General features: G+C 35.1%; 2 protein-coding genes and 1 long non-coding RNA gene across 13 annotated transcripts in view; 2 read left to right on the top strand and 1 right to left on the bottom strand.

Moving 5' to 3' along the window:
• The window catches only part of LOC125649465 (inactive tyrosine-protein kinase 7-like), a 54,935-nt gene extending 51,273 nt beyond the window's left edge, over nt 1–3,662 (top strand). The window contains exons 15-17 of the mRNA XM_048877013.2: nt 183–410; nt 1,367–1,599; nt 1,992–3,662. Coding sequence (XP_048732970.1) covers nt 183–410; nt 1,367–1,599; nt 1,992–2,612 — 1,082 coding nt within the window. The 3' untranslated portion in view covers nt 2,613–3,662. The remainder of the gene's footprint in view (nt 1–182; nt 411–1,366; nt 1,600–1,991) is intronic.
• Nucleotides 3,663–3,977: 315 nt separating this feature from the next.
• On the bottom strand, nt 3,978–5,428 carry LOC130054669 (uncharacterized). Its single transcript, XR_008802990.1, has 2 exons — nt 5,364–5,428; nt 3,978–4,983 (listed from the first exon to the last, which is right to left on the bottom strand). It is a non-coding gene; the product is annotated as an uncharacterized LOC130054669 (long non-coding RNA).
• A 5,083-nt stretch (nt 5,429–10,511) lies between these two features.
• Nucleotides 10,512–26,689, top strand: part of LOC125649470 (katanin p60 ATPase-containing subunit A-like 2) — a 26,496-nt gene continuing 10,318 nt past the window's right edge. Inside the window, exons 1-9 of one of the 11 annotated variants that reach the window (XM_048877029.2) lie at nt 10,512–10,643; nt 12,624–12,694; nt 18,161–18,330; nt 20,788–20,836; nt 21,263–21,313; nt 24,435–24,618; nt 25,457–25,492; nt 25,649–25,669; nt 26,162–26,182. In XM_048877029.2, coding sequence (XP_048732986.1) covers nt 10,581–10,643; nt 12,624–12,694; nt 18,161–18,330; nt 20,788–20,836; nt 21,263–21,313; nt 24,435–24,618; nt 25,457–25,492; nt 25,649–25,669; nt 26,162–26,182 — 666 coding nt within the window. In that variant the 5' untranslated portion in view covers nt 10,512–10,580. The remainder of the gene's footprint in view (nt 10,644–12,623; nt 12,695–18,160; nt 18,331–20,787; nt 20,837–21,262; nt 21,314–24,434; nt 24,619–25,456; nt 25,493–25,648; nt 25,670–26,161; nt 26,183–26,689) is intronic. The other 10 variants (XM_048877038.2, XM_048877034.2, XM_048877032.2 and 7 more) reach the window with 10 other exon arrangements.

The following is a 26,689-nucleotide window of genomic DNA, read 5'->3' as shown; positions in this document are numbered from 1 at the left end:
TCATTTCTCATTTTCAGTAGTTGCAATTACTACAGGAATTTAAAGATCCTTTATCCTCCCAAAATGAATTACGTGAAAGAATTATTAGTAATCATAGAGCATAAAGCTTTTGAAATTAATGAACCCATTAAAGACAACTCTACAGAAATCCTGATGAACAGAGTTTGTTTTTATACTTTTAGCTAAGTCAGAAAATGGGCACCTTTCAGCTGAGCAGCACGAGTTACTCGTAAAGGATCGAGACAACGAGTCTCGTAATCAGTTCCGCAGTGACAGTGACAATCGATCTCACGTCTCGGGACTAAGTTCTCATCCTTCCCAGTCCTCGTCTTCCTACTCGCGATCAAGGAGGGGGAGTCTCGATAGATTGATCTTCCCCAGGCAGAATCTCTCCTCTATAGGCATGCTAGGTGAGTACAATTGATCACTTTCAAATATTTACATTTCCAATATGTTTACCTTTGATATCTTGACCAATTGAAATGATAATAAAAAAAACCATCATACCTTCCACAACTTGTACAGTGCATGTATGATTAATAAGTAACCACAAGTGCCTACAGACATGTAATTTCTAATATGATGTTACCATTGTTATATGCTTCACATACAAAATAGGGAATAAGTTTTGGAATTAATGCAGTTCATTTTCTCATGAATGTGAACAATGTGCGTATGAATCTTGATGGATATAGTACGACCATTCTAACGGCTGGAAATATTTTGACAGCAGTGGAAGTAAAATGTAAACATAAAAATGAATTACAACACTTTACGTCAGCTTATGTTCACGAAGCGTGTTACATTTTATTACGATAAACTGACACAGTTTAGTACTAACATCTATTTATATCAATGACGTACATGTATATTTCTGTTTTTGTAATTACTGCTTACAGGAGGATTTTCACCTCATGTTATTTCCACCCAGACATTTTGAAAATCAATTTTGTCCCATTTCTATTTCACTCAAAACAGTTTACTGCAATAGAGTTCGAAATAAATTTGTATAGATCTCTGCCTCATTTTAAATTCACCTTTTTAAGGATAAGGATGAAAATAAAACGGGGGAGGAAGACTTCCTTGTATACAGTATATGTTTCCACAGACCTTTACAAAACTTACTCTGTGTCTGTGATTTACACTTACTCTGTGTCTGATTTACACTTACTCTATGTCTGTGATTTACACTTACTCTGTGTCGGTGATTTACACTTACTCTGTGTCGGTGATTTACACTTACTCTGTGTCGGTGATTTACACTTACTCTGTGTCAGTGATTTACACTTACTCTGTGTCTGTGATTTACACATCAATGGTCATGCACAGTCATTTCAGTTCTTTTGATTTCAATGTTTATCTTCAGGTAATGGCATATTTGGTGATGTATTCCTGGCGAAGGCTCGCGACATCAGAGACGTCGAACCCGAGACTCTGGTAGTGGTCAAGTCTCTGCTTATGAAGGATGAGCACCTCTTCTTTGAGTTTCGACAGGAAATGGAAATGTACTCCAAACTAGATCACCCCTTCATCGTTAAACTGCTGGGTGTGTGTAGAGAAGTAGAACCCCACTTTATGATTATGGAGTATTGTGACTGGGTAAGATTGCTTATATTGATAAATAATTAATACTGAATTCTTGAGGAATGTATGGATAACGTCAAATGTACTGTAGTCTGATAAAGAATTCAAAACAGGGAGGGGGGGGGGGGGTATACAACAGCTTACCAAGTAAACAGAAATAAGACACTTCTCTATAGAATATACTGTAAATGTCCTACGTGTGACTGTGTATTCTATTTAGCGCCTTTCGCGGAAAGCAGCTAACGCTAAATCAAGTACATCACTAATTGTCTAGTGTATTCATATCTTTCTATGTAGCACATCTAAAAAGCGCTAAATCATGTCTACGCTAACTTGTTGAATTTCTGTCTAATATTGTTCTCGCTAGATATAAGACATTTATAGTACCAATTTCTTCTCTTTTCCAGGGTGATCTGAAGCAGTTCTTACTTGCCACAAGGGGTCACATAAACGGACGTCCATTCCCGTCCCGCGTCCCTCCCCTGACACTGGCTCAGAAACTGACCATGTACAATCAGATAGCCCTAGGCATGGAGCACATATCCAACCACAGATTTGTCCACAAAGACCTGGCAGCTAGAAACATTCTATTAACCTCCAGAATGGAGCTCAAAATATCTTCCCTCAGCATGTGTAGAGACGTTTATGCAGGGGAATATTTCTTTCATAATCAGAGTTTTCTCCCCTTGAGATGGGCAGCACCGGAAGTGTTGCTTCGGAATGACTATTCCACAAAAAGTGACGTGTGGGCGTATGGTGTGTTCATGTGGGAAGTGTTCAGCCTCGGGGAGCTGCCTTACCCCACACTGGCTGATGAAGATGTGATTAGGAAACTCAAAAACTGTGATATTCAACTGCCAGTGACAGAACAAATTCCAGTGGAACTGAGAGATATTATTAAAAAATGCATGTCAGAGAATCCCCGAGATCGGCCACAGTTCAGTGAATTGTGTTTACATCTCAGTGAGATGATGACAAAATGCCAGACGGTGACTCTCCCTGTGTCTGTCTCGCCACATCCCGTGTAGAATTAGAATTGTTCTGTGCTTACTAGAATTTTTGTGATGTGCCTTTTTATGAAAGTTGAATGAACGTTTAGCGTGGACCAAGTTTTAGTCTACTTATTTTATTGTTTAACATGCTTTTGTGATATATTGTCCTTTCCAATCGACTCAAGCATAAAGAAATCCATTACCTTCGTACTGAAATGTTGTAGTATTTCGTGAGCATTGAATTGCTGTAATTCAGTTGACTGTTTATATTGTTGTTTTCATTGATAGTATGACAAATCAGTTTATAGAACCTGTGAATGGTCAGAATGCTGGCCCATGGTATTACAATAACTAGTATTAAAAGTGAATTTGAGTTTGAAATGAAATGATGCAGAGAAAGTCTGTGTGAGAGAATTTGTGATAAGACACAGTGCTGGTGCATAGGGTAAACACTTTTAATTAAAAAATATTTCTTTTAGTACATTTCACATGTATTTGCTTTATGTATGAGGAGTCCTTGTTTACTGAAGTCATTCAGTCTAAATAAAATGGTCTATGTTAATCTGAATAAAATCTATGTTCAGATGTGAATATATATGTATACAAGAAGTGAATTTTTAATGTAACGGAGATGTCTGCAGCCTGTGTTTGTGAAGTGAATTTTTAATGTAACGGAGATGTCTGCAGCCTGTGTTTGTGTTGGCTATTGAAATAGTGTTTGTTGTCATTTTTTTGTGTTCTCTTCGAAGTAAATTTTAAAAAGGTATGTATAAAAATGAAAAGGATGTACATGATGTATATACTGGTGTATGTTTAGTGTTCAATCATGCATTGCTTTTTATAGAAAATAGACAATTTCAGGAATTGAAGACAACGTGCGTCTTTATGTTGTCTTCTTAAGAATCATTATTATAGGGGGGAAAATACTTTTCAAGACATTTCCATGATTACATACTGTGTGCAAGTGTAGTAAATATACATATTGTGTCTGATGACCATAAAGCTGTTGCAACTTGTGTTAATATTATGATCAGTAATTTATCTTTGTCTGATCTATGCAAATAGAAATAAATACTACATAATTAATGATTTGTTAATTGTGAATTAGAGCCGATCCCCTTCTCAATGGAACATTTGAAAGGACATGGACCTCATCTACAAGATGGATTCAAAAACTGAGGAGGATAGAACAGTTATATTGAAGATTAAAATGAAACAGTATGCTGTATTACTTTTGAAGCAAATGATAAGGCGACAGTAGGTTCTAGAGCTCTGGGCCATGGACCACAATGAACTCTGTGGTTCATTCAGACACTCTTAAGTTTTCAGTACTTTGATACGCAAACAGCTTAAGCTCACAGCAACAGGTGCTGAATTCTTTTCATGCGAAATACTAATATACAAGATAAGATAAGTTTATTCCAATTTTGGGCCCAGAGGTCATAACAGTAAGACAGTTTATAAAGAAGGAAATTCAAAAAAGAAAGAAAGTTTACAACATTAACTACAGGTTACATAGACTGCAAACTGCATGTGGATGCAGCATGTTGGGGAAACAAGTACATACATATATGAATTGCTAATCATGTGTATACACAAGTAAATGGACAGTATCAGTATTATACCAACATATGAATAATAAACTATAATGATTTTTGCAGTTTTAAAGCATCACTTCTTTTTCTGAAAGTTTGCACTAAATATTCACTCAATTTGACAATTACTGGTTTGTCTTAATCATCAACCAAGTAAATTTGTCCTTATTTGTTAGATAGATAAAATTTTTGTTGAGCTTGTATATACCATTAAAAAACAGGAGGAATGTAGCGGTCAGACGGGTTTGATCATCGTCGGGCAGATAGCTCTGTTGGTAGAGCACGGGACTGGAGATTTAGGGGCACAGATTCGAACCCAGGTCTGGTCCATTGCATTTTTTCCCTTCCTGTTACACTTGGTGATGTGACCAGGATTTGTAGGTGAAAGTCCTGTCAGGGCAAAAAGAATCTGGGTTACTGTCTTCGAGTGTGAAGACGTTTAAGGAGGGAGGAATGCTGTGGTCAGACGGGTTTGATCACCAGTGGCCAGTTAGCTCGGTTGGTAGAGCACCTGACTAGAGATTCAGGGGGCCTGGTCTGGTCTGTTGCATTTATCTCCCTTCCTGTTACAATAGTACAGGTGAGTGCCTTTAACAATAACATCAGGTTGTGAAAGTTCCTTGACCATATCTGTGTCCAGGATGGAATGGTCAGTTTCTTGATACACTCACCCATAATGTTGTATTTGAAAATGTGATTCATGAGGCTATTGAGTATAACCTGTGGAAACACAAAAGTGAGTTTGGGACAGCACCTCTGAATGTAAATCGGCAATATACAACTGGACAATCTGCAACCATCAGACACACACCCTGTGAAGAGGTCAAATATTAATCTTAAGGCAGTATAACTATATTAATCATGTCAACAAATCAAGGATATTAATTATGGAACATGTCTGTCATCTGTGCAAGACTTTGTAATATGTGAAAGACTGAGATACCATATTGTGTCTTTCTGTTTCATTATGAAATTTTAAATATATCGTAAGCACCTTATGGTACAGAAATAAAATAGAATTGGTGAAGACATTAATCGCTTGAAAATAACACATATAAGGCAAAATAGTATTATGAAATCTTTCTCAATAAGGAAATATCAATGATTGATAGTGAAAGTGTTCATTCAGATATCATAAAATAAAGTGACAACAGATCCCAGAGGGATAATTCGAATAGAAGTGGTGACTTACTACGGCAGGAAACGAGGTAATGCCAAGAGCAACAATATAAAGTACGATCCAGACTCCGGTCTTATCTATAGAAACAAATTACATGTGTGTATTTGAGATTGCATGTATTTCAAATAATCATATTTATCGCATAAAGTTAACTGGAAAGAAAGGAAATCTTTGCAAATTGTACAACTTACACTTTGCTGTGGTAGTTGAAGTTTGTACACTTTGCTGTGGTAGCTGAAGCTCAGAACTTACACTTTGCTGTGATAGTTGAAGTTCGTACACTTCGCTGTGGTAGTTGAAGTTCAAAATTACCTGTCAGGCACAGAACTGACTGTTACACATTCCTTAAGAGTCTGGTTCTGGGATTGGGTTGCGTCCTGTTCATCGGCCTTGTTCACGGTATCCGTCTGGTCATGGGATTGGGTTGCGTCCTGTTCATCGGCCTTGTTCACGGTATCCGTCTGGTCCTGGGATTGGGTTGCGTCCTGTTCATCGGCCTTGTTCACGGTATCCGTCTGGTCCTGGGATTGGGTTGCGTCCTGTTCATCGGCCTTGTTCACGGTATCCGTCTGGTCATGGGATTGGGTTGCGTCCTGTTCATCGGCCTTGTTCATGATATCCATCTGGTTCTGGTTCCACTGGTCTGCAAAATTCAATTTACATATTTGGAATTTACTATGAATTCACTTATTAAGGTTGATAGACATTGATGGTTGTGATAGGTGAAAATTTAGATACAAGTAGCTCAAACTGAAACTAAGGTTTTCCTATACAGTTGGGAATCTTTATAAGTAACAATTTGAGTGTTGAATTGTGAGGAATATATATGTAAGACTCAAAAGTGTGATGGTCACTCCTAAGTGCGATGGTCACGCCAAAGTGCAATGGTTTATTGACGTTGTGGAAGCCAAATTTTAAGTGTGATTGCCTTTCTCCTAAATAAACACGCTGTACGCCAAAGTGCGATGGTCTGACACACCAAAGTTCGATGGTGCGGGGATTCAGTAACGTTTGTGACGTCACGTTATTATTGTAACATCTTTCAAAGTCAAACCGAAGAAATGTAACGTTAGTTTACCCCAACAAAAGTTCTTTCTGTTGGCACCAATGTCTATGGGGCATTGTAGGAAGGCAGGGGTGATTAAGATTGACTTTGACGATAGCAAGGGCAAGGTTTACACTGTTGAGGATTGTGAGAATGGCAAAGTACATTTGTTGTCGAAATATCTACTTTGCTTTGATTCATGATCATTTATTACTTGTGATGTACATGTAATCAATTCCAGGGTGTATGCTATAATGCAAAACGTTCTATGTGATTTCGCATTTAAAAAGTTTGTGTTCAGTAATAGGATAACTAAATGGTAATGAAATAAGTTTTTTTTTTTTAAGTTTCAAGATTTTTATTTATGAAACAATTAAGACAAAACATATACAAATATACAAAACAAATGAAATACATGTATAAGATACAATGTGTATAAAATATGGTTATTATTTTACCATGAAATCAAAATAGATACAGAATATGTCAAACAATTGTAGTTATTAATTTACATCAACATAATTACAAGTGATGGAATAATACTGCGTATGAAACATATTTGGCAGTGTATGTAAAATAAAGATAAGTTTTTCTGTTCAAAAACGCCATGCTGGCACAATGAGTCCACACATATCGGGTAATGAAATAAGTTATTATTAATATTATTATTTTAGGTTGGTATTTTGGTGAGAAAACACACGGGTGGCAGTCTGCACCAAAACACTGTCCATTCAGTTCTGCAAACCAACGGACTTCGGCATGTATAACCATCACACTTTGGTGCATTAATGTGTGCCATCGGACTTTGCATTTCACATCATTGAACTTTGATGCACTCATCTCACACCATCGCACTTTGGCGCATGAGGATGAACCATTGCACTTTGGCATGTCACACCATCGGGCTTTGGCACAAACCATCGCACTTTGGTGTAGCCATCACACTTTGGAGTCCTACATATACATGTGTCTATGTGTGTCACTATGTCTATGTGTGTCACTATGTCTATGTGTGTCACTATGTCTATGTGTGTCACTATGTCTAGGTGTGTCAGTGTGTCTGTGTGTGTCACTATGTCTATGTGTGTCACTTTGTGCAGGTGTGTCACTGTGTCTATGTATGTCAATGTGTCTATGTGTGTCACTGTGTCTGTGTGTCACTGTGTAAATGTGTGTCACTGTGTAAATGTGTGTCACTGTGTCTGTGTTTCACTGTGTATATATGTGTCACTGTGTCTAGGTGTGTCACTGTGTCTATGTGTGTCATTGTGTCTATGTGTCACTGTGTCTATGTGTGTCACTGTGTCTATGTGTGTCACTGTGTCTGTGTGTCACTGTGTCTATGTGTGTCACTGTGTCTGTGTGTCACTGTGTAAATGTGTGTCACAGTGTCTGTGTGCCTATGTGTGTCACTGTGTCTATATGTGTCACTGTGTCTAGGTGTGTCACTGTGTCTGGGTGTGTCACTGTGTCTGTGTGTGTCACTGTGTCTGTGTGTGTCACTGTGTCTGTGTGTGTCACTATATCTATGTGTGTCACTGTGTCTATGTGTGTCACTGTGTCTATGTGTGTCACTGTGTCTGTGTGTGTCACTGTGTCTATGTGTGTCACTGTGTCTGTGTGTGTCACCGTGTCTGTGTGTGTCACTGTGTCTATGTGTGTCACTGTGTGTCATTGTATCTATATGTGTCACTGTGTATGTGTGTGTCACTGTGTCTGTGTGTGTCACTGTGTCTGTGTGTGTCACTGTGTCTATGTGTGTCACTGCGTCTATGTGTGTCACTATGTCTATGTGTGTCACTGTGTCTATGTGTGTCACTATGTCTATGTGTGTCACTGTGTCTATGTGTGTCACTGTGTCTATGTGTGTCACTATGTCTATATGTGTCACTGTGTCTGTGTGTCATTATGTCTGTGTGTCACTGTGTCTGTGTGTGTCATTGTATCTATATGTGTCACTGTGCCTGTGTGTGTCACTGTGTCTGTGTGTGTCACTGTGTCTATGTGTGTCACTGTGTCTATGTGTGTCACTGTGTCTATGTGTGTCACTATGTCTATGTGAGTCACTATGTCTATGTGTGTCACTGTGTCTATGTGTGTCACTGTGTCTATGTGTGTCACTGTGTCTATGTGTGTCACTGTGTCTGTGTGTGTCACTGTGTCTATATGTGTCACTGTGTATGTGTGTGTCACTATGTCTATGTGAGTCACTATGTCTATGTGTGTCACTATGTCTATGTGTGTCACTGTGTCTATGTGTGTCACTGTGTCTATGTGTGTCACTATGTCTGTGTGTGTCATTGTATCTATATGTGTCACTGTGTATGTGTGTGTCACTGTGTCTGTGTGTGTCACTGTGTGTATGTTTGCCACTGTGTCTAGGTATGTCACTGTGTCTGTGTGTGTAGCTGTGTCTAGGTGTGCCACTGTGTCTATGTGTGTCATTTGTCTAGGTGTGCCACTGTGTCTATGTGTGTCACTGGTTTTATGTGTGTCACTGTATCTGTGTGTCACTGTGTCTGTGTGTGTCACTATGTCTATGTGTGTCACTGTCTGTGTGTCACTGTGTCTATGTGTGTCACTATGTCTATGTGTGTCATTGTGTTTATGTGTGTCATTTGTCTAGGTGTGTAACTGTGTGTATGTTTGCCACTGTGTCTAGGTATGTCACTGTGTCTGTGTGTGTAACTGTGTCTAGGTGTGCCACTGTGTCTATGTGTGTCATTTGTCTAGGTGTGCCACTGTGTTTATGTGTGTCACTGTGTCTATGTGTCACTGTGTCTATGTGTCAATGTGTCTATGTGTGTCACTGTGTCTATGTGTGTCACTATGTCTATATGTGTCACTGTGTCTGTGTGTGTCACTATGTCTATGTGTGTCACTGTGTCTGTGTGTGTCACTGTGTCTATGTGTGTCACTATGTCTATGTGTGTCACTGTGTCTATGTGTGTCACTGTGTCTATGTGTGTCACTGTGTCTATGTGTGTCACTGTGTCTATGTGTGTCACTGTGTCTATGTGTCACTGTGTCTATGTGTGTCACTGTGTCTGTGTGTCACTATGTCTATGTGTGTCACTGTGTCTATGTGTGTCACTATGTCTATGTGTGTCACTGTGTCTATGTGTGTCACTGTGTCTATGTGTGTCACTGTGTCTATGTGTCACTGTGTCTATGTGTGTCACTGTGTCTGTGTGTCACTATGTCTATATGTGTCACTGTGTCTAGGTGTGTCACGGTGTCTATGTGTGTCACTGTGTGTCACTGTGTGTCACTGTGTCTATGTGTGTCACTACGTCTATGTGTGTCACTGTGTCTGTGCGTGTCACTGTGTCTATGTGTGTCACTGTGTCTATGTGTGTCACTGTCTATGTGTGTCACTGTGTCTATGTGTGTCACTGTGTCTAGGAGTGTCACTGTCTAAGTGTGCTACTGTGTCTGTCAATCTAATTAAAATCATATTTCTTAGATCCGCGCCGTATACTCTGCGTAACTGGAACTATCTAACAATTACATTCCTCCTTCCTTACATATCTTCACACTCACACTTGAAAATCTTTATATATCTCTGGCAGGCATTTTCACCTTTCAGTTTTAGGGGCTGCATTGTCTATGGCTCCAAATGTAACAGGGAGGGAGAAAATGCCACATACCAGATCGGGATTAGACCAATTTACCCATGAACTGACACTGTCACTGAGATGACCTGCCAAGCCATAGTGCACCTGACTAAGAGACTCAGGGGCCCAGATAAAAATCACGGTCTAGTTCATTGCATTTTCTCCCTCTCAGTTGCGTGTATATTGAACGGTGGCAGTATGTATTTGTTGTCGTCTCATGAGTTAAAATTTTTTGGAACTTTTTAATTTTGATGCACCCCCTGAATTTCATGGTAATGTTTTGATATGACCCCTGATTTTTATTAGTTAAGTCGTACATAGAACTAATAAAACACAAAAATAAAAAAAGTAAAGAAATAGATCATGCAAAATAGGTAAAGGTATACAGATGAGTTGTGAAAAGTCTCACCAATAATACTGCATATCTAAATTGTTAGCTATATATCCACAATCGTAAATTTGAGAAAATCTCGAATGGGACGATATTAGAGCGTTACTAGACGGCAGCCATATTTGTATGTCTTCACGACGAGTTCAAGTTGGAAATATGTCAGAAGGAAATGTGTAATGAATCCAATGTCTGAGCTAAGTTATCAGGCAATCCGCACGGCTAATCAAGCCAGAGAAGCGGTAAAGTATATTATATATATATATACAGTAGTGAGATCGCATTTGGTGACCACCTAGTTAGAATAATCTAAGGCCAAAAAATATATATATATATATATATATATATATATATATATATATATATAGAATCTATGTTGGTTTCCACTTTCCCGACCTACCCTAAAAATTTCTGCCAACCCTGACACATTTTTTTTCCATTCTCACAGATTTTGCAAATGTCACCACTACAACAAGAGTATATTTATTGACATATTTATTAAGTTATTTATTATGCACTAATACATATATATACTAGACAGATTCCAAAACACAGTTCTAGCAGTTTTTGTTTACAATAAAGTGAAGAAATGTATTGATTCATCATATAACTTTTATTTGATTACTAAACAGTCACTTTATTTTATGCATAGTAGAATACTAAATCATTAGAAAATTATTCAACCTATAACCCCCCCCCCCCCAAAAAAAAAGTGGAAACCAACCTATATTTTTTTGTTGCCTAAAGTCAATGGTACAGGCCTGTACCCTCATCATTTTAACGATAGAACATTCTATCTAGTGACCACCTAAAGCTGTATTTCATCATATAAAATTCTCATGAAGACGGTTAGGTTCAGATTTAGGCCGAAATGAAATATATATATACATAATATGTTGATAGAACTGTCATTAGAGCGAATGCAACTACATTTATGTGAGCGGAACCAGAAAATTTTCCCCTGGGGAAGAGGGTTCCATCTATTTTTAGTGTTCCATTTGAACTATGGACTAACGTTTAGTATTCTACAACTGGGTGTGCATTCAAATAGGCAGATATGTTACTTTCTACCTATCCCAGGGATGGTGGTTTTGGACCCTTCATCCCCCATATGTGTACCCTTGACATAGCCTCCACAGATCAGATAATCTCTATTAGTCAGGCATGTAGAAAACAATTGTTGGTAAAATGGGTAGTAAAAACCAGGCCAGGTCACCTTCGTAACCCGATTTCTTTAATTTTCTTCGTTGATGTATCATCGTTTGCTTTGAAACTTACAGAATATATTCTTAGTGATACATTCAGTATTCGGCACAAAATTTAAAACATAATATTACCAATGCCTAAAGAATATGCAGTGATTGTATAAAATCTGGTTGGTAAAATGGGTAGCGAGACCAATTAAAAACAAAAAATTTCTGTGAAATATGCACCTGTCACTGGAAAACCCACTTTCTTCAATTGTTATAGTTTAATTTGATACTCAATGCTGTATTTGGCAATGCCTTTTATTATACTTATCAGCGATTTTTCCAAACCCGGGCCAAGAGGAAACCGGATGTGGTTGACCTGGGCCGGCGATAATTATTCCAATTTAGTTGCTAATGTTTTGATTAATGAACCATAATTGTGAGATCAAAGTGATATCCATTCATAATTAATAATTGAAGGGAAGCAGAATTACATTTAGAATGTGTTGAAGATGAGAGTGACAGCTAACATCCTGTAACATTTTACTCGGAATTTTAATATTCGGCCAGGATTACCTGTATCCGGTTTCCTTTTGACCCGGGTTTTAATGAAGCATAAATATCAAATGTATAAGACTCACATAACAGGTACTACAGCATTTTGGGGATAAATTATAATATTTATCTGAATCATGTGTAGTTTCATTGTTGTGTCACGTGTATCAGTTGTAATCACAAAAAATGTGTATTTTTCTCACTACCTATTTTACCAACCTCAAACAAACAATCGTTTGTGCTGTAATTAGACGTAGCTGTAATTTTTGTAGCGAAGATTCAGTGTATCATCCAGATAAGGATTAAAAAGTTTCACATCAAACAAAAATAATGTAATGAAGAAAACGTTACAAAAGGGGACCCGGCCCGGTTTTCACTACCCATTTTACTGCTGGAGGGGCTAATTAGGGGACAGTTCAGTTTATCCTTTGGGTATATGTTAAAGAGTAGGATGAATACAGATTGTTCATTTTTCAGGATGAACTGAGAACTGACACGAGGAAGAAGAACTTACTTATCCTAGTTCTGAATTATATGCATGAAGAAGGGTAAGTAAGCAGAATCATTCCATAGATAATATGTGATGTCGAGCCACCAGAAAACCCGCCTCATTGAGAATTTTTTCCAACAAAATTAGATTTTAAGTTTTTGATAGGATTTATATTTTATGAAATATAATTCCTTATATCTAATGAGTTATGACTTTGCAAAGTTGACACTTTCCTCTTTAAAATTGCATTAAGTTTCAAGTCATCAGCTTTCAAAGACCTATGCCCACTCTCCTGATTGGCTTGTACTGTTTGATTTGTTTTTGTTCTATTTTTAAAATTTGTTTTATTTTATTAATTTTTTTATTCATTTATTTATTTATAATAAATCTTTGTCTTTAAAGTTTGACCAATAATGATTTGGTAGGTAAATCTTCTGATTTTGAAAAAGTTCTGAAAATTCCTGCATCATTATACCCCCCGCAAATGAAGTTTTGGGGGGGGGGGGGGGTATACTGGAATCACTTTGTCCGTCCGTCCGTCTGTTTGTCTGTAGATGCAATTTGTCCGAAGTTTATTTCTAATACCGCTGGACATATTTCATTCAAACTTTATGCACATCTTCTATATATTATGTAGTTGTGCATCTCCTATTTTCATTGAAGTATTTTTGCAGTTATAGAAGTTACGCACATTTTCTTTTCATTTTGGGGGTTTCGCACTTTGTCCAGAGTTTAATTCTAATACCGTTGAACAGATTTGATTCAAACTTTATTCTCATCTTATATATATAATGTAGTTGTGCATCTTCTATTTTCATTGAAATATTTTAACAGTTATGGAAGTTACGGACATTTTCTGGTTTGGTTGTACTTGTAGTAATAGACACAATTTGTCCAGAGTTTATTTCTAATGACAAAGTAAAGTTGGCATAACATAATGATCTTTAACAAAGTGAATATAAACTAAAGACTAGAAGAGTTGACCAGGGATTTGCAATCATACAGCCTAAAATGTGCCAAATAGTATTCATTGTTTATATTAAGCATATTTTTAATATTTCATGTACTGCTGTACTGTAGAATATACACTTCTGCATTCACATTGATTGCCCTGTAGATAATGTGAAAATATCCAATGTGCTTGCATTAAATATTGCCCATCATTTTATATGCCCCGTGGGGGGTATTAGTCCCATTAGGACAGTTCTAGTTGCTCTTACAGTCTGTGAAAAAAATATCAGGTCTTTGAGCAAGACTGACATTGATATACAGTAAAATATCTCTATCTCGAAGTCAGAGGGAACTCGAATAAACTTCGAGATATCCGGGGGTTCGAGATATCCAAATCGATCTTGGATATTTTTTTTGAAGGAGGATATTTTATGCATATTATATGGGATTAGCATTATAAAGAACAACCCTGTTGCGGTTTCTTATAGTTTAATGCAAGTTGATTAATTAATAGTGTGGAATTTCAAAGACAAACATTTCGTTTTTAAATATATTAGCATTTGATTGAATTCACAATGTGTTTCAAAATTAAGATGATCGTGCCTGTATGCTTACTTTAAGTTTACTGATACCCAGGCTCAACTGGCATGTACCGGTAGTAATTGCGTTGTAATGAAAGAACCTATCACATAAGAAACAAAATATACGGATTTAAAAAAAACACTTTTAAATGTTTATTAAATAAATTTTCGTGTTTTCTCTGTACTAGTTTTAATGATGAAGCGTGTGTTATTAAATGCATTATCGTTATTAAGGGCATTACCTTCAAGTGTACTTCGACCATTTTGTGCGTTTATCTAACCCGCATGTTAATGATATAGCGTGTGTCATTCAAAACACCATCCCTGGAATCGGGTGTGTTAGTTCATAATTGGCGGTGAACTTTAGCCGTAATGTTGGAAGGCTTCACTAATCACCTAAGCTGTTGAACCATTTATGGCGACCTGGGTCTACTCAGAAAAAGCGAGTGTGGATTAGCGATCATTAATTATAATTGATGTAGCCGCGGGTGTGAATGTGTGACTTAACAACGCCAGGTATGGTAAGCAGAGCGGAAAATTGACTGCACTTCGAGATAAACCAGGTGAATTTGGGGTATGGGACCTTGAAAATACTTCGACATAAGCGGAGTATTCGAGATTACCGTGTTCGAAATATCAGAAGTTTTTTTAATCATTTATATAGGGAAAACGGCTGGGACCGGCGGTCGACTTCGACTCAAGCGGGGTATTCGAGATAAACCATATTCGAGATACAGATATTTTACTGTATATATTTTTAAATTGGACCAGAATGACCAGTTTTGAGGATATTTGAACAATAATAAATCAATAAAGAATGTATAGGAAGAGGACAATTTGGGTTTTCAAAACTTGTGCTCAATCCCTTTGTAATGAACAAACCAAACAATATATATACACAATCACATTGTTTTGGAAGTTTTCTCTCTAAATTTGTCTGATTTCTATAATTTTGAAAAATATAATTCTATTTTCATCCCGACCTGACCATGGTACAAACTTTCTACACCATCGTCTGTAAACACGCTTATAATGAAACCATTTTTCTCATTCAGTACAACAGTGTATCGATCTTGTTAACAATGTAGATTATTAATATTTGTCATTTTTTCGTGGTGTGTGATATTTGTTTATGTAATATATGTCTCTTGATAAAGATAGTGGTTGCATCGAAAATTTGAGTTTTAAATAATCAACAGTGTCGTGGCCTTTTCAGTGCTTTTATAAATTTCTTTACTGGCCTTGTATCTTCTTAGATCTGACACTCTAAGAAAGTAGGGTATTGTTGGGTTTTCGTGCTTATATATATATATATATATATATATATATATCCAATAATAAAAGTCAACATTTTTTTTTTTTTTTTTTTTATATAACTGTCAGAAGAGGCATTAAAGCCGAAAGCGCTAACAGTGAAATGTTATTCGAGTTTTGTGTTTCTTGACTTTTATTATTGGATGTATTTACTGTATCAAATACCGAATTCTTTTTTACAAACTATATATATATATATATCCAAATGTGAAAAATTGCCTCAGTGTCTGGTAATAAATAGGTAAAATATTAAATAAAATATATAATAATATAATATATCACATATAGGTAGAAAGTTTAACAATGGCTTTATTCGATTTACAGTAAACAAAAGAAAATACTAGGTAGAGACTGGAAACCTTAACCTTAAGGTTAACCAAACAGTCCATAAATTCCACGAATTGTAATTGTTCTGTTTTGTAATCCTAAATATATATATATATATATAAAGGGGCCTTTTGTTTGGAGTTTATTGTTCTGTTTTGTAATCCTGGTGGAAGTTAATCTATTGAATTATCGTACAAGTTGGTAGCAGAAATGATGCCACCATACCTCTCTAATAAACAAACAAGGAAATACAATTCAGAATACCAGGTAATGTGATCTAGCTAGAGTAACAGCAACAGAATAGTGTGATATTACTTAGCTGCAAAACTGTAGCTGTCTTGGAAAAAAGTTGGGGTGGACCAGATATGGTCTGCCTCAATTTTTCCCCATAGAATAACAGTTCCGCAGCTAGAAATTACTGTAAGTAAGCAAAGCACAGGCTTTTTAAATTCCTAATTCTTGATATTAACTTGTTTGTGTTTCAGCTAAAATTGTAGGTTTAAACATCTTCATTAACCAGATAAAGTTTCAATTCATTACCCTGGAAGATAAAAGTAGCAGATTAGAACCCTTGGCTATCAAAGATGGAATTTAAACTTTGACAAATTTCTTACATACTGTAAACGTATTATATTTGACGTGTACGATATTTGGCGGAAATCGTTTTTTCAACAAGTTAGCGTAGATTTGATTTAGCGTATTTCTGAATAGGCTGTATTTGATTTAGCGGTTTTTTTTAATCAGCTGATTTATAATTCAAGATCCACCCCTTTGAATCTGAAAAAGAGAATTTGTACTCAGCTGAGTACTAAACATACGCTCTGGTCACGCTTTGGGTACTTAAATATCTCTGTCACAAAACATTCTAACATTTTAAAACAATCATGTTAATTTAAGGAACTGGCTGAAAACTGACCTGAGTTTATCAAAATTAAAGCCTATACATGCGGGATGGCTTGTGTCTGCTCATCAGAAAATAACAACAGACATTATAAAAACAGGCTGGAGAAAAGCTGGAATATTGGACATTGTTTCATCACTGTAAAACGATACTAATATACGTCAGCACGGTCAGTTTTTCCGTGGAAAATAAACAAAATGCATGTTCAATTTCATTGAGATTTCTTGTGTAACTTATTTCTTTTTTTTGAATTTATATGCATTATTTCATTAATAAAGAACAAAACATATTCATACTTTATTATTAATTCCTTAAATGAATGTGATGAATTACTTTAAACATCTAGATTTACGGATGGCATTTAGCGATGTATTTAAAAGGGTTTTTTTTCCAATTTTATACAAGTTAATTCTGAACAAAGTTAAATAGTTTCTAGTGTTTGGCACATCTCATTTTGTTTTAAATATGCCTTGTTCACATAACAAAGAATTGTGAGTGCTGTATCTCACTTGTAACTCAACAACTGATACTCAAATTTTGGTTGACCATTAGAAATGCTATTGTTAAGTAGTGTATTAAAACAATAAAAATGGAAAAATAAAAGTTTAAAATTTTCAGCTCAAATCGTGTTCGTACCTCTTTAAGGCAAGATTTGTTTAAAGCCAATATACAGCTGCATGTGGATGTTTCTGATATTTTTTCTGACGCCTTTTCAACTGAATGTTTCATTAAAAGTGTTCACATAAACTTATACTGGGTCAAATGCTATTGCTTAAGTAAGGATATTGAAACTCATATAAACAAGCCCAACAAATTTTTCTAGTTCATGAGCTATCAAATTATACTAATGGTAACCCAATCCAAAATTTGGCAACTCTTAAGGCATCAAGCTAGTGACTCAGTTTTTAAAAAATCAGCACATTGCTATACATATATCACAATTTGAATTGGTTTGTGAATACCCCCCTTATATTGAGTTTTATTAATATGTCCAAGACCCTGGTAATTAATTGTATTCACTTTCAATTGACTACCTTTATGCATTTCCAATGACATGATTTGAGAAGTATGCCCCTGAAGTTTAAGAAGACAGTGAGATATAGTGAAAAAAGAAAGGAAAAACATAACATATTTACAATAACAAAACCCTGTACGATGCTGTATCATCGTGCAATCATTGCATCGGTAAAGATGCAATGATATATAAAATATTCAAGTTAGAAAAAAAAACATGATGTACATATTTTACAAATGTTTTGCAAACTTTCTGTGAAATCATAACTTAAAGCAACATGGATTCTCTTTGTGAAATCATAACATAATATAGTACAATATAGACCTAAAATATATTATGTTAACTGTTGGAAATCAACTATATTAATCTACGTTCATAAATTACTTGAATTGGTTTTTCACCTGTTGTAATCATTACTTCTATTCATTCTTGTAGATATGTAGATTCTGCACAGAGTCTGGCTCGAGAAACCAACATTGACCTCAGTAAATATGAAGTGTGTGACAATATTGACCTGGAAACCATCCTCATGGAATATGAATCTTACTACTATGTCAAATTTTCCAAATATCCCAAAATTACCAAGAAACTAGGGCCACAGAGTGGTAAGTCTGATGGAAGATAAGCAACAAGAGTATTTCTCATTCCTGACTAGAGCTAAAACATTTTCCAGAAGTTACTGATGCTGTGAGATGTTTGTTTTCTTTGTTGCATTTAGTTTTTAGCATTATTAAAGTACCTTATTGAACAACTGCCCACAGATTCACTTAATGAAAAAAAAAAATATGCAGAAACTTCTGATCAGTGACTTTGAATCACTTTTATGAAATGCATTGTGTCTTATTAAATTTCAGATAATATTCGTAAGTTTTTTGTTAGTTTTGATATTAAATTACAAAATTTTGTTTGATGTTGTAACATTTTATTTTCACTTGTTTGATATAAAGTAACCTGGTAATTTTGCATGAATACATACAGAGAAAAGTAGCGCCCTATCTAATAATTTTCACCATCGTTTTTGAAACATTAATATCAATGGAATCATAGATTCATGGGCAGCATGTAGTTTTTCGCATGTCTATCCTTCTATCTGTGGCAAAAAAGTTTAACATTGCCTAAAATGTAAGCACTTTTGACAAGAGGACTTTGCTTGATGTGATCTTTATGACAAGGCCTTTCAAATGGTGGCATGTTTTTACAATGTTGTTATTTTGATATTGAACTATAAGTAAGGCTTTGATATTTAGTGGCTGTAATCCATGTGACAGAAACTTTCCAACAGTACTATATTGGGCAACCTTGTGACCTTGACATTGATGTTTGACCCACTTATCAAAAAAATTTAAAAGAAAGATAGCTGTGATATATTGTGATAAGACTTTTCTAACAGAATCATTTTGGACAAAGATCCTGTGACGTTGAAAAGCTAACATGCATTAATTTTAACAACTTATCTAGTAGGTGTACTTCATGTAACAAGGCCTTTCCAGCAGTGGAATATGTGACAAATTTGTGACCTTGACATTTTCCCATTGACCCACTTATCGAGAACTATAATGGAAGTCCATTGATATTTAGTAGGAGTAAGCTTTGCGACATTACCAATCTGATTAAAATCAGCTCCTTGATCCGTTCCTTTATATCAAGGAGCTGATTTTAATCAGATTGTATGTGACATGACCTTTCTAATTGTACATGTACCAATAGTAATCCACTGGTGTAGTCATGACTGTCAATGAAGGAATCTAAGCATTTCACAAACACATCTTTTTCATAAAAATTTGTTGTACATTGTTTGATTTTCTTTGTAAGAGGAGATTCATTTGCATGCAGACTAATGATTGGTTGATATTTTTGTTACAGGATTCCCAGGTACTTGTTCTGCTTTCCTGTTGTTTAGCTTGTTTATCCACCCTGAGATTCTTACTGCTAGCTCTCTGTCCATTTATTTCATGATAATAAGATATCATTGTCTCCCTGACATAAATTAGATTTTGGCAACAGAAACTCAGGGTGAGATGTGCTCCTTCGCTGAGTTTTCTCCACATTTCTTTAAATGTTTAGCCTTCAATATTTCCTGTTTTGTGTCATATTGCAAATTTTGAGCAGTTTCGTGTGATTGTGTTATTAATTAATCAACATATTCATACATGTACACTCCAATTAATAATCATTTGCTTATCAGCCAGTTTCTAAGTATAAAAAAAAAATCTGTATCTGATATTGAGAAGTTAGACAAATATAAATTTTCCTCTAGTTATTGATGCCTCTGTGACTATGGGTAAGACTATATATGGTAATAGACATATAGATCATGAGTATCTTAGTAATACATGTATACAACTCATGGGCTTTGTGGCAAATTGGCTGTACCAATTACACATCAAATTAAGTACACAATGCAACCGGGCTGCTTGAAAACTGTCACCTTCCACCAGGATTTTTGCTGGGTGCTACGGTTTTCAAGAACCGAGTCTGAACCAACTTCTACATGTATCTGTTTTCAAGAGTCCTTCCTCTTTGGCACTTTGGCACCATCAAGTGCATGTACTTAAATTTTATTGATTGCTATGAAGAAAGCTATAAACAATATGTAGAAGTTGCAATGATGTAAACTTTGAATTACATGTATATTACAATCATCTGGCAGACTGAATCATGCTGTGACTACGTATATCATTTATCACTGTTTTGTGTTTGTCACCGTTTAATCATTGGGTGATGGGAACAGCTATGAGGACAGGACTTATAAAAAAAACCTAATATTTTTGGAAATAAAAGTGAAATAAATAGCATTTATTGTGATCTATTTGTAGGTTTGCTAAATAAAACATGCAACTTTATTTCATGTATGATAGCTATATTGTTCAATGTGGTATAGTTTTGCTTTATCTAGAGGACGAGAAGTGATTATTTATTCATGCTTAAAACAAACATTTTTAAGAACGGTAAACGTAGGAAGTATGATTCAGAGAAACAAGCTTTTTAGAAACACTGATCTGTATCTATCATTCAGTAAATGCAGATTTAAAGTGACACCATATTATGATTTTTTTCAACAGCTGGAGACAGAAGGGGTGGTTCCCACAAGGTCGCCACAAGGACAAATAGGTCAGTGAAAAAAAAATTTATTTAATATTTATAAGGGAAGATGTTAAAGAAAGTCAAGTAATTTCCTTAGACAATTTTTAAAGCCGGTGACTTGGGAGTAAAATTATTCACTATTCTATTTATAGATATTCATTTGAAGGATTAATGGAGACATGATAGGGGGTTATCTTATGACATTATATGATAAACATGATAATTAGTATGAAAACCAAAATTATATTCTTGTACACATATATCATTTTTGTAGCTGCGATCAACATTGCGCTTTTCCTCATATACAAGCTTGCGACACCAACAAATTCTAACTTCACTAATAATCTAAACACATGTCAATATTTTGAGTATTATTCAGACTGTTGTAGATAGATATAATATTCTTTGATATTTTGAAAAAAATGTAAAATTTATTGTGTATTTGTGAAAAAGTTTGACACGACGAGTGAAGTCGGGTTCTCAGTCTGCCCATCAACTTAACGGGTATGTAACTGAACACCATGAGGTGGAGACACTATATAGAGCCAGTCATATTGTATAACATCTCCACCTCCTTATTTAGAGAGCATGCTATTTGGTGATCACCGGGCAGTGTGTAGTGCTATTTTGTGCTTTTTAGCACGTTTTAAACTAATTTATGTGGAGGGAATGTTTGTAATCTGTTGGTTTAAAAAAAGATTATCCTATCACTATAAATTTCAAATTGTATCGTGTGAATTCTCAGTAAAACCTCTATCAAACCAAAGGAAATCTCCATCTACTATATAGCACCCCTGTGAAGTGAAATACAAGCAAAAAAGAAATAAGATACAAAAATTTTGTTTTTGTGATGCTTTCTATCATTGAAAACATAACCTGAGATTGGACTTCATTTATTATATTCTTATTGTAATGGCTACAGAATACACTTAAAATACTGTGCTTTAAATGTCATGTGCATTGTATTGCAAATTATCACTTGCACATGTCCCATTTCTTACAAGATATATCATTCATCAGTGTTTCTGTATTAATGGATCTGTATGAAATAATCATCTTCCCAAGAAAACGAACTAACACCATAAAAATTCTCTTACAGAACACTGTTAAAATTCTTCTGCATGTGAAGAATTATATTGTGTTAATGTACTTGTAAAAAGGGTATTAGAATTCTAGTGATCATGGCAATTTTTTGAAATTTTAAACTGCATGGTGGCATATTTCTGCCACCCACTTGTATGATACTTGTATTGACTTACCAGATATTTATGACGACTTGTCAGATCTTTTGTTGGCATGTCAGATAGCAATATTCCTAATTAGGATCTCAACATCCTTTTAGAAAGGCATGCTTATGACTGGACCACTTATTTATCAACATAATTTTTTGACAAGTTGACATAAAAATCAGACAAAATCAACATCATTGAATCATATGTCAACTGATTAGATATTTATATTGACTTCTTGGAAAGTTATGTTGACTTGTCACATCTTTATGTTGATTTGTCAGATAATTATGATGATTTGTTTGAAAATTATCTAACAAGAGAATGGCAGTTAATGGTATCAACACGTACATCCTTTTGATGTGATACCAAGATCCTAGTTGTTAAGATTAAGACCAGGGAACATTAAGTGGCAAGAAATGAAATATATAGCATTCGGGATGTTCATCTGTTACAGTCAAAACATTTGATGCCACAATGTAATGGGTGGATGCTAACTCAACATGGATTGAAAAGATCTATAAGATTATTGCCGCACACGACCAATTTCTAAATTGATTGTCAATCCACTTAGTTTTACTCTTTCTTGTATTAATGAATTATAATGTTAAAAATTTGGTACAACGTATTCAAAACAAAAGTATGAGGTCTTGAAGAGATTTACAGGGGGAACATAATTATTAGTTCAATTTTGATAATCCATCCAACTGATCATAGAACAATGAGCGGGTAATAGGTCCGTGAAAACTGCAGTTCCTGATTTTTATTAACATTTATCTTCCACTTAAGGCACAATATATTTATGCAAGATCAACTTTTGAAAATTTACATATAATTCAACCGCGCATGGGTCAACCCGTATACTTGTAAAAGCATATTTGTACGGTTAACATTTCAAGAAAACTGTGTACATTTAATTTCTCATGTATATGGAACTCGATTTACAAAGAAAACTGTTCACATTTCTCATGCATATTTACGCATACTTCATTGCTATCACAAAAAGTTAATTACAATTACTAGCAGCGCTTTCATCGTTATGAACAAGACTGCGTTAAATTATAATTATGTGTATATTGTATATATAATATACATTAAATCAAAAGAAAAATACCCCACAAAATTAGATTTCAATACAAGTGCTTTCATGTAAAAATCCTCATTCCATGTTGAAAAATGTTCCCACCCGTTAGATCGCCCATTGTGACGTCAATATTGTTTTGACTGTAACAGATGAACATCAAGAATACTTTATATTTCATTTCTTGCCACTTAATGTACCCTGGTCTCATTATCAGAAAAGTCAACATAGAGATGAGAAAAGTCAACATAAAGATCTGACAAGTCGACATCATCATCCAACACGTTCACATCGTTATCGGACAAGTCAGCATAAAGATCTGACAAGTCGACATCATCATCCGACACGTTCACATCGTTATCAAACAAGTCAACATAAAGATCTGAAAAGTCGACATCATCCGACAAGTTCACGTAGTTATCAGACAAGTCAACATAAAGATCTGACAAGTCGACATTATTATCTGACAAGTTCACATTGTTATCAGAAAGTCTACATAAAGATCTGACATGTAGGTGGCAGAAATATGCCACCACAGAAAAGACTTCCAATTCATGACAAATATGTCATTATTAATATCTTAGAATTTCCAATATCAATTTTCTTCTATAACCAAATTCATTTGCTTTTCTGCTATTTCTGCATACATGCACCATGATAAAATTCAGTTATAATATTTTAATGAACTCTTGGCATGAATTTCAAAATTTTGAACTTGGAACTATATAATATATATATATATATATATATATATATATATATATAATTCCCAGTTTACATTCTAGTAGTCAGTACAAAACTGTTACAGCTATGAAATACTAAGGGGCAAGATCGAAAGTTCAATGTCTGACAAAAAAACTAAATTCACAGTTTTTATCAAGAACACCCCCTCCCCCTCCCCATAAAACTGAATGTGATGAATGTTGATCCAGAAGGATTATTATGTACAAGTACTAATAACACTTTACATAGCTTTTCTACCATTTATTCACAAATGAAATTGTACCTGCAGGCTTTAAAAGTCACATGAAATATACATCTAAAAACTTGATTCATTCCGAAAACGGTAATCAATGTCGAATGTCAGAAACTGATGGAGAGCTTTTAACACACACTACCCCCCCCCCCCCCCCTCTCCCATACACACACCCCATTTACTTGAATTTAGATTTTTATCTGACATCAATCTTTTGATATAGCCCCTAAGCTTGTCTATTTCTTCTGTCCAGCATTTCCTTTGCTAATTTCACAATCATTTTTCTTAGCTCGCTGCAGCATTCATAGCGTTTCATATCATATGCCAATCACATTACAGCAAAAACTCAGCTTCCACAACTCCATCTCTACCCAGAATTCCACAGAATGGTAGAGCCAGTCCCCCTCCCCCAGTGTCAGGGGGTAGGCCAAAATCAGGGGTTCAGCCTGGAGGGAGACAAGGGAGAGCCACGCAGTCCTCAACCAGACGACAAAATGGAATGCCAGAAAAGAACGAGAAAATGGTATGTATCCTGACATCCTGCTCAGCTCCTGTAGAAGTGCTGTGAATACTGAATGTATTTTTGCTTTTTTTTTTTTTTTTTTTAGAACCTCGGAGACTTTTCTTTAGTACATTTTGCATGGATTTCACCAGATTTGCATGAAATCCTATGCCCATAGAATGACTGTAATGAATAATTTTCACATAAAATTTTTTGATATAAGTCCTAATTTTGCTCAATAATGCCATGTTGATGTATGCTGAATTAAAACTCATTCATCTTTCTGAATCTTGAATGGCAGTGTTTCTTTCATTTTTAGAACTTAAGTTACTGTGTCAAAAGAAATTTTCTTGCTCATGGTCAAATGCTTTCAGCATTGATTGTTGACTGTACATGTGTATAATTTTTAAAAAGAGACTGTAATATGTACTTAATTTAGTGGGATTTATATCTCTTAGCTTTTTATGGTGAATCAAAAATTCTAATTCATGGTTGTGCTAAAATATTAAAAAAAAAATGTATATTTATCCATTAGAAGAAACACTAAATTATGACTACATAGTGCATCAGACACTCACGGTGCCACTAAATCATGAACTACATAGTGCATCAGACCTGCATGGTGCCACTAAATTTTGAATACACTAAAATAAGTACACATAGTCAGTTATTGTCTTTTGGTTATCATGCACATGATGAAAAGTGATAAATGACACAGTAGCTCCTTATGGCGTGTTCTCTTGTCAGCCTCACTCGCACATCTCCATTGTTTACTTCCTGTCAAAAATTTCATTATCTGTACGAGGGTGATGTCAAATTACCATGGCAACCTCAAACTCCTTCTTCCACCTTTTTTTAGTTGTGCCGAGTGGTTGTGTCAGATAACGAAATAAAGGTAATGAAATTTTCTGACATTTTTCACCTCTTTTTCATAAATTCCACAACTAATGAAAATTGTCGTAGACACTGCCAATGTCAAAGTAAGTTTAAATTATCCCTATTTTGATTTTATGAGATGTAATAAATTTTGTATCTGTATTACTTTCTATAGTTTAAGGGCAATAACTTGAAGGTAACAATAAATCAGATTGACTTGTGTGACAGTGCTATGTTAGAGTTCAAACAATAAACTGCTAATTATATATCAGTTTGTAAATCATATATTAATACAATATACATGTATTCATTTGATACGGAATGTTATACATATTTGTTTTTTAATGTTCCATAAGCCACACGATTTATCAATCATGTCATAAAATGTTTCAATCAAATTTACATTGATCATTGCTGGAAGTTAAAAAATTGATTCATGTAAAATTTATCACAAATTGTGTTGACATTGACAACTATTATTGATACAGTAATGAGAATCATCATTGGCAAAATTTTATGTGGGAAGAAAATTTCTACTATAAATGAAAATTAATTGGTGGGGAGGGTAATGAGAAAAGTGCCAATTAATTTTTATATCTAATTTGAGTTGAACATGTACCACAATTAAGGGGACACAACTTTTGTCAGTTGTGAGAGAATTGTTACACATAGTCCTTGTGTTCTTCAGAGTTATAGGGACATGATGAAAGTAAGTCATTCATCAGATAATGTGACTGCATTCATGTCTGCCATGTGTGCCTAATGTCAACCAGAGTTCATTCTCACCCAGTCATCAAAGTAGAATAGATAATTGGCATGAAAAACAAATATTTTTTTCAAAAAATGCTTGCATGGTAGCATTATTAATGGGTTTTTTTATTTTGAGCATTTGCCATATAGGGGAGTTGATAGGACTAAATGCAGAATTCATTCATCATACATAACTTAAACATCTTTGGTCTTAGGGCTTGAGAGAGCATCTGAATACTATCACTGATAGGACACGGTATTTTTTTTTTATTAATATACTCCTGACTTTCACTCTGTGGTTTGTTATACATCTTTAAAAGTGTGGCAGAACTGCAGACCTTAAGCTTTTCCACTTCTTTTTTCTGAAATAAGCACACAACATCAGTAGATCTTTTCATAGTGTAAACTAACTTTAATGAGTCAAAGATCTAATTTCTGATGGGACTTAATTTTTTTTTTTACTATA

The sequence above is a fragment of the Ostrea edulis genome, chromosome 5 (assembly GCF_947568905.1).
Source record: "Ostrea edulis chromosome 5, xbOstEdul1.1, whole genome shotgun sequence".
Taxonomy (NCBI): Eukaryota; Metazoa; Mollusca; class Bivalvia; order Ostreida; family Ostreidae; genus Ostrea; species Ostrea edulis.
Note: the sequence above shows the minus strand (reverse complement) of the source record. Positions and strands in the feature narration are given on the sequence as shown.